The sequence below is a fragment of the Lupinus angustifolius genome, chromosome LG11, assembly GCF_001865875.1.
Source record: "Lupinus angustifolius cultivar Tanjil chromosome LG11, LupAngTanjil_v1.0, whole genome shotgun sequence".
Classification (NCBI taxonomy): Eukaryota; Viridiplantae; Streptophyta; class Magnoliopsida; order Fabales; family Fabaceae; genus Lupinus; species Lupinus angustifolius.
Window position 1 is genome coordinate 32,312,752 of NC_032019.1, and position 9,514 is coordinate 32,322,265.

Here is a 9,514-nt window from a genome sequence, read left to right on the forward strand (position 1 = left end):
TTAATAGGATTGAAACTTGCTTCAATTTCTTCTTGACTTCTTCTCATTTTAGTTCTCATCTTCAACTTCATATTGTAAAATGTATAGACAAGTCTATGTAACCTATTATATGCGAGTCTATTCCTTTTCTTTGTATGGATATAACTAAATGTGCTCCAGTTTCTCTCACAATTCGTGGCTGAAGTTGTTTGGCTGAGAACTTTAATTGCAATGCTTTTAAGTTCAGGAGAGCATGAACCAAATATCATCCACCATTCAACTATTTACCTCAACAAGAAACTCGTAAAAAGTGTTTTAAATGCACTAGTATAAAGAAATATGAGAAATATTATTTTATCTGGATTCATTTTAGACTAAGCTGCTTGAGCTTGAGGTGTATCAAATGTCTCTGACTTATTTCTATAAAGAAGCAACTATATAACATAAAATATGTCAATATATAAATGTATAATATGAAATTATAATTTAAGAATTAAGAGATTAAAATATAAAATTTTAATGTGAACCTAATTAAAAGCTTTAATTTGTTTATCCATGTCTCTTTGAAGTTTCATGATGACACTACTAGTTTCATCAAATGTTTTCTTATACACATCAGTCCCGTGTTCAACTCCATATTGAAATTGCGGGTTAAGAAAATAACCTATAAATTTATTAAAGTGTAATTATTAGAATGAAGATATGAAATTAATAATCATATGATAAAATTAAATATAAATTCGACTAACATACTTGCAGAGTGAAGATCAGAGTGCATGAATTTCCATATCTTATCTATTATGTTATTGTATTGAGAATGATAGCGGCAATTTTTTTAATTGATTGTTTAGCTCGATCAACCGCTTCATAAAGAAAACCCATTGTGGGCTTTGTATCACCATCCACCAACCTTAATACTTTAACTATAGGCTCAAAAACTTTTAATATATCACTAGCCCTACTCCAGAATTCATGATCCAAAACAATATTCCTTGCTTCAAGTGCTGACCCATTCTTTTGTTTGTAAAATTTAGATTTTTTGAATTCTTTGGAGTTGAACATTTGTTTCAGGCCTTGCTTTTGATTCACAATTGCTTGAAGTTGCAAGAACTTTGTTGCAAATCGAGTGATGCCAGGACGAACAATCTCTCTACCTCCAGTATATTTTTTCATAAAATATACTGTCCATATATGGTTATAGATGAAGGTTGTCACCATCTTTGCTTCCTCCAATGATTTTTGCACATTTTTCTTTTTTCCAATATCCTCCAAGCAAAGATCCAAACAATGAGCTGAGCATGCAGACCAATATAAATGTGGTCTTTTTTCCATCAACTTTTGGCCAGCGGCTTTAAGTGCTTTTTCATTATCCGTAACAATTTGAGCAACATACTCTTCATCAACTTCATCCACGATTTTATTCAACAATTGGAAATAATAATCTGTGTTTCTGCTACCAACATCGGAGGCATCAATAGAGTTTGTAAAAATTGTTCCTTTGCTGGAGTAAACTAGAAAGTTCATAATGTGCTTGTGGTTTATACTATCAGTCCAACCATCGCACATTATCGTTACCCTAGTCTCCTTCCATGTGCGTCTCAATGTTCTAATTCATTCACGCATATTGTTATACTCCGCCTTCAAACATACAGTTGAAATTTCATAAGGAGTTGGACATTTAACTCCTTGACCAACCTCGGCTGCTGCAACAATTAAATTATGAAACCAGGGAGACCTGGTTACATTCATGGCCACACGTTCATAGATTATAAACGTTCCCATAGCTTCTCTAAGCTTCTTCCTTGCTGCATCCATAAAACGACCAGTTATCTTAGGTTGTTTCGCACTTCTGCTCCTCACCAGATCAATTTCTGTAGACCTTAAATTAAAATCAATATCTTGCGGTCTTGAAGCATCACTACCACTTGCATGAGAGCTTCCACCTTGCTCATATATATTCCCAGACCCCCTCGTTTGTTGCCTAAAATATTGTCTTTGTTCCCATTCATATTGTGAATTAAAGCTTGATTGTTTAGCTTACCTCACTTGCTCATCAAGATCTTTTTCATTAGTATTCCCTCTTAACCGTACTTCAAACTCATCTTTTCTTTTTTTTTAGTCAAGTTTTTTTCTTTCCCATCCAAGAGTAGTTTCATCATGCTTTCTCTAACCGCACCAGTGACTCTAGGACAACCTGCAACTTGTCCTTTATAATGGGTTATATGTTGCTTCATTCTAGTGATAGCTTGATCACTTTTCCACAAAGATTACATTTCATATTATTTCGATGTTTAGGTACTTGTGTTCCAAAATGCCATCCAATATCTTCACTTGGAGCGCCCTCTATCTTTTTAGCTAGAAATTCTTCTCTTGGAGGCATTAGGAAAATTTTATACCATCAGAATGCAAAAAAACTATATAAGTTTAGAACAATTATCAATAAAAATAATATACTCAATTATCAATAAATTGATTTTCTAAAGAAATATAATACATAAAGTCCATTAGCACATTTAAAAAACTACCTATATAAACATTTCTAAATATTTATAAATATAACTATATTTTTAATATGACATTTTTAAATTTTTCTACAAAAAAAGTGCAAAAAAGCTCATTAGCACATTTAGAAAACTACCAATGCAATTAAAAAAGTGTAATATGTAGAAATTTCCTAATGTTGCATTGTTGCTATTGGAAAATGGCAATTAAAATACAATTGAAATGCAATTAAAAAATTGACATGCAATTAAAATGCTGGCTGAAAATTAAAATAGTAAATGTCCAACATTAAAAGCCCATATTCCTATAATAATAAAACTAATCTAAAAATTAAAACATTAATAACTCAACCTATAATATTTAAATCCCTAAATCCCTAATTCTCTTCTCTGTGCGGTGTGTACTTCTCTACTTCTCTTCCCCTCACTCACCTTTGCCATACGCCCAAACCCAAACCAAAAATGGGAAGAAATCTCTTCTCCTTTATTCAATAACTCAGCGTCTCAGCGTCTCAGCCTCTCACTCTCACTATCATAACTCAAACCCAAAAAACGCGAAGAAACCTCACATGCTCACATTCACACCGTCGCAAATCACATGTAAAAATGGGAAGAAGAAGAAATCTCACCTTAAAAATGCTTTCCTCTAAAAAACGATGATGTTGGTGGTTTTCTTGAATTTTTTTGAGAGATGAGATGAAGATAGCAAGAGAGAAGAAGACCTAGCAAATGGGAAAGCAATGTCACGGTCTCATTGGTTCATTGCATAAGTAAGCATGTGAATGAATTTGTCTTGGAATCTTGTCTTTTCATTACTTCAATTTCTATTCTACTCTGGATCTACATCTACTTTTACTTTTTCTGAAAAATTGTCTTTGGAATCTTATCTAACATTAAAGTTGGATTTGGATGATTGAATTTAGAAATTGAAAGAAAAAAGAGAATAGGAGATGAAAAGCAACCTTGCGGTTATGAATCCATTCCGTTGCCGCCGCAACACCGTTTTGTTGCGGTTTTTTATGTGAATTTCATTCACACCGCAATTGCGGTGCGTTGCCGATGCGGTACCGGCCGCATCCGCATTGTTGCGGCCGCAATACACAATGCAGACCGCATTTTCACTATCATCAAAGAATCCAACCACCATGCCCATGTATTATGATGAAGTTCTATGCTGATATAGCTCACAAAACCATCAAAACAACTACCTCAAAAATAATCCAGAGTTGACAATATACTCTAAATATCACTATACTCTAGGGACATTGCAGGCCAAAGGATTTAACTATAGAGCTTATGGGGACAGTGATATTCTTCAAGTATGCAATGAAGGGTAAGAGGACTGCTGGGAACACTTACAAGTTGTTAGGAAGAACAATTATAGATGGAGTTATTGGAGTGGCTGAAGAGATTTTAGTAGATTTAGACCATGGTGCTACAAAATTATGACACATGCATTTGAGTCATAGTAGTGTGCATGGAATGATAGAACTATGGAAAATAGGACTCTTGAGGGGAGTCAACAAATGCAAGCTAGATTTGTGCAAGTATTGTGTTCTTGGGAAACAAACATAAGTTAGTTTCAAGGCTGGCAAACATAGGACTCGGGGTATTCTAGACTATGTCCACACTAATGTATGGGGACCCACTCAGAAAGCATCCCTCGGAGGTTCTAGGTATTTTGTTACCTTCGTTGATGACTTTTCTCGTAAGGTCTAGGTATATTTTCAGAAGTATAAGTCTGAAGTCTTTGCCAAATTCAAGGTTTGGAGAGCAGAGGTAGAGAACCAGACTGGTAGAAAAATCAAATACCTGAGGTTAGACAATAGTATGGAGTACAAAGGCTCACAATTTTAGAAATTATGTGAGGAACATGGTATTTAGAGGCACTTTTTTAGTGAAAAAGGCTCATCAACAAAATGATGTTGTAGAGAGGATGAATAGAACTCTTATAGAGAGGGTCATATGTACGAGACTAAATGTTGGACTTTCTAAAGGATTTGGGGCAGAGGCACTTAGTATGACATGCTACATCGTCAATAGATCACCACGGGCTTCATTGGATGGTAAAGTTGTTAAAGAAGTATGGACATGTAACCTAGTCAATTATAATATGTTACGCATATTTGGTTATCTTGCTTATGTACATGTACCTAGTGATGAACGATCTAAACTTGATCCCAAGTCAAAGAGGTGTATCTTCATTGGATATACCAAAGGTGTGAAAGGGTTCAAGTTGTAGGATCCAGTTTCCAGAAAGGTGGTGTTGAACAGAGATGCAATGTTTGATGAAGATTTTATGTTGAAGCAGTCAGTTTTAACAGAGGTGCCCAAGCCAAATGGAGAGATTTTGGGATCAAATATGATTCTAGTGAGGAATGAAATGGTTCAGGTAAATAAAGGCAAGGAATCATGCACTAGTTCAAGTCAAGATCAGGCATAGAGTTCAGGTGTGTAGGAGTATCTAATTGATAGAGACATGGATATGCATCATATCAAACCTCAAGAGAGATATGACTTTGAGGATATGGCTTCACTTGCTCTCCATTTCAGTTCAGGAGATCCATGTAGCTTTCAAGAGGCTATAAATAATCAGGAGAAAGAACAATGGATGAGTGCCATGATGGAGGAGATGAAGTCTCTACAGAAGAACCGAACTTTGGAGCTTGTCTCATTTCCCCCAGACAAGCGTGCAGTTGGGTGGAAGTGGGTGTATAAGAGGAAGCCAACAATATTAGAAAAAGAAGGGGAAAAGTTCAAGGCTAGTCTTGTAGCAAAAATGTATTCACAGCGGAAGGGGATCGACTACAATGAGATTTTCTCCCCAGTGGTGAGACATACTTCTATCAGGGTAGTGCTTGCTTTGGTAGACAGTCGGGATATGCACTTAGAACAGATGGATATGAAGACTGCCTTTCTCCAAGGTGAATTAGAGGAGAAAATTTACATGACACAATCATAAGAGTTTAGTGCAGCTTGGCAGAGTCACTTGGTCTGCAAGTTGAAGAAGTCTTTATATGGGTTGAAGCAATCTACCAGACATTGGTACAAGAGTTTTGACACTTATATGTTGAAGCTTAGTTACAAACGTTGTGAGTATGATTGTTGTGTTTATGTGAGAAGCCTTGATGATGGTTCTTATATTTTCTATTACTTTATGTTGATGATATGTTGATTGTTGCTAATCATTTCAATGATATCAATGAGTTGAGAGTCATGCTAGGTAAGGAGTTTGACATGAAAGATTTATGGGCTTCTAGGATGATTCTCGGGATGGAGATTCATAGGGATAAGGGAGCTAGAAATCTATGGCTCTCCCAGCAAAGCTATGTTGAAAAGATCTTAGAGAGATTTGATATGAGAAATGCTAAAGTAGTGAGCACTCCATTGGAAAATCACTTCAAGCTTTCCCTAGATTAGTGTCCAAAGACAAATGAAGAGAAGAAGTACATGTCAATGGTTTCATATGTCACTGCAGTGGATTGCTTGATGTATGATATGGTTTGTACTAGACCGAACTTGGTACAAACAGTTAGTCAAGTATACAAGTACATGTCAAAACTAGGGAAACAATATTGGGAAGCGGACAAATGAGTTTCAGATATTTGAAGGGGACTACAGGTCTCAGTATCATGTTTGGCAGCCAACAGAGTAATCCTTTAGTTATTGGTTATGTTGATTCGGACTATGCAGGAGACTTGGATGATAGAAGGTCCACAACATGATTTGTCTTCACCCTTGCAGGTGGACCAATTATGTGGAGATCATCAGTTCAGTCTGTTGTTGCTATGTCCACAACTGAAGTAGAGTATATGGTAGTTGGTGAATCTTCTAAGGAAGCTATGTGGCTAGTAAATGAGTTAGGCATTAAGCAAGGTGGAGTTCCGCTGCATTATGACAGTGAAAGTGCTATCTTTTTGAAAGAACCAAATGTATTATGTTAAGACCAAACATATTGATGTGAGGTTTCACAAGATCAGAGAGTTGGTAGCTTGTGGGAAGTTACTATTGTAGAAGTTTCACACTTCAGAAAATGCAGCTGATATGTTAACCAAGCCGGTTAGCATGGACAAGTTCAGGCATTGCCTGAGCTTGCTGAACATTCACTGATGCTAGACTTTGGAGCACCTTCGACCCAATGGCCAAATATGGAGATTGATGATATTCTCCAAGGTGGAGATTGTTGTGCAATGGCTCATATCTCTAGATAACTGCAATACAAGTTATGGGCTTGGGATGATGTAAATGGATTGGGGTAGAATGCTATATATTTATGTTATGTAAACCTAATTTAACAAGGAGAAGAATAGTCAAACACTAATCATAATTCTCTAATAATACATAGTGGCTGAACCTCGTTATCAAATCATTGTGCTATTCTCTTTTCCCTATACTCTTTTACTTTTTGATTGCTCGCTTGTTCCTAACAAAGGCAATTTTTAGCAAAGTGATTGACCCTGAGTAATTACATACATTGCAAACACAAATTATTTTGACTTCGTGTGAGCTTGAGATGTATTTCCCACCTTCTTTTTTGACACTAATATAAAAATTAAAAATATTTTGTTTTAGTAATCGAATTCTAAATAAATAATTTCTAAGGGTATAAAAGTCTATGTGATTAGCGTGGGTATCTTATTAGTACGGGCGGACGGGGTGCTAATACCTTCTCCGATCCGTAATCGACTCTCGAGCTCAGAATCTCTGTTTAAAGACCATTATTATCCGAATTTAGCATAAAAGAGAGTTTTCTACGTTTTAACTGCAAAAAACGTAGTGGCGAGTCCAAATCAATTGGGAGAGGTAGAGATCGAGTTTGCCTCTTCCCAAGTTGCAGGGCCGGTCTTCCAACCGAAAATCGGGTTGCGACAAACTGAATAAAACAAGATATGACTAACGACATACGATTGAGAGTTTTTCAAATATTAATGACTAACAACAATAATAAAATATTGAAATGGTTAGTCAATGGTCCAAATAATCATGTCTTATCCTACACTAGTTACCTAATTAATGGGTTCACATTTTATACAAAAAACAATATGATCAAAGTAAAATGCAAAATAGTGGTGTGACTATTGTTGCTCGAACTTTACATATATCAAATGCCAAATATAGAAACTCAATATATGTGAATATGTCATAATTTGGGGTCATTAAACGAATATGAGAATTGGATTACACAATATTTTGGTTGCTGGTTTTTTGTTGTATGTGGATTGATAACAACAACGACTTTCGAGTTGATGAGTTAGGTCCATGCAGGAGGATCTTATAGATCAAATATAAAGATGAGTCATTTATTCTAACATCACATGCTCAACAAGAATTCTATGTTAATGGCCCAATTAATATGAAATGGTTCATTGTTCTGTTGGCTAACAATATAATCGTCAATAATATTGATGACCAAAAATATGAAAATAATGATGCTGAAGATGATCTCTTTTTGGGACATCACATTAGCGTGAGGTGGACCAACTATAGATGATGAGTTATATACAAAATATGATCACGATGATAGGCTTTTGGTGAATCAATATGTTCCTCCAAACAAGGGTGATACAAGCAAAAAACAATCAAAGAAAAGGAAAAAGTAGATGCATTATTTTATATAATAATAGCATAATTTTGTTTATTTGAAATTTGCATATATTGTAGTGATATTATTTGTTTGTAATTTTATGTACTTACTATCTTTTTGTTTGTAGTTGGCATGATATTCTTTATTTGTAATTTTTATTGTATTGATATTAATAATACAAACTTTTCGATATACATGCAAATATTAATGTGTGTGTATTGTTGAAAATATATGTTTGTGATGTTGATAAATGTACACTACCACATTTTTGGCCTACGACAACACCTCCACCTTCAATGGTTTTAAAACTATGGTCTAAAAGTATAATGGGACACAATTTTAAAACTGTTGCCTATTAATTGTATTGGACCACAGTTTTTGATATTGTTGCCGTAATTATTCTCAAAACCGTGGCCTAATGTATTTTAAGACCATGGTTTCAGAACCATTGCCTATTGATGCAATTGTTCTCAAAATCGTTGCCTATTTCACTTTAAGACCACAATTTGATAATCGTGGCCTATTATCATTCTCTTTGACAAACGGTTTTTCTATCTGTAGTTATATAATTTATAAAAAAAAACCGTGGTCTTATGATTTTATTAATTTTTTGAAAGCCAAACCCCGTGTTAATTTAAGTAGTTCCACTTCACAAACTTTTTTTCTTCACAAATCCTTCTGTTTCTCGTCAACGATGAAACCATCCCACAACTCTTCATCACCATTATTCATTACGCCCTTCCTTCTGAGGACCACACTATCCAGAAGCTTCTCCTTCCAAGTTTATTTTCATGTTTTTCTTCACCAGGATACTAACTCTTCATCACCATGTTGTGACTTGTTCTTGTTCTTCATTTCCATTCAACATGTCACTTGTTCGTTCATTCGGTTTTTCTTCACTTGTTCTTTCATTTTTATTCACTTGTTCATTCGTTTTTCTTCTCTTTTCCCTAATTCGAGATTGCATAACAAACATTCGAGATTGCGTGGATATGTCATGAAATCCCTAATTCTGTAAGGAAATTAAAGATGAAGCTGATAGGTATGTATTCTTATTCTTTTAATTTGGAACACATGGTTTGTCATAAAATCCATATTTTTGTTAGTAAAATGAGTAAGAAATTTGTCCATATGGTTTGTCATGAAATCCCTAATTTGGCATAACTCAGGGATCTCGTGTTCTTTTGTTTTTCTCTTTGCACCTTCGGAGGTACAAAGCTAATGGAGGACACAACTTGAAATGTAGATTATGGATATTGTATAGACAATTTGACAATCTTTTGTGCTTTCTAAAAGCTAATGGATCCGATAATAATATCTTGCTATTACTTTATTGATGGTAAAACTTAATTAAACATGTAATGGTAATGGAGAAAGACATTTGAGGTATGCATGTTAATAATAGTCAAATTAAATTTGTGGGTATTCCTTCAACCCCCACCAGTTTTGA

At 34.9% G+C, this 9,514-nt stretch overlaps 1 protein-coding gene across 1 annotated transcript in view; it reads right to left on the bottom strand.

Moving 5' to 3' along the window:
* The window catches only part of LOC109359918 (WEB family protein At2g38370-like), a 16,654-nt gene extending 15,109 nt beyond the window's left edge, over positions 1–1,545 (bottom strand). Inside the window, exon 1 of the mRNA XM_019604614.1 lies at positions 858–1,545. Coding sequence (XP_019460159.1) covers positions 858–1,545 — 688 coding nt within the window. The remainder of the gene's footprint in view (positions 1–857) is intronic.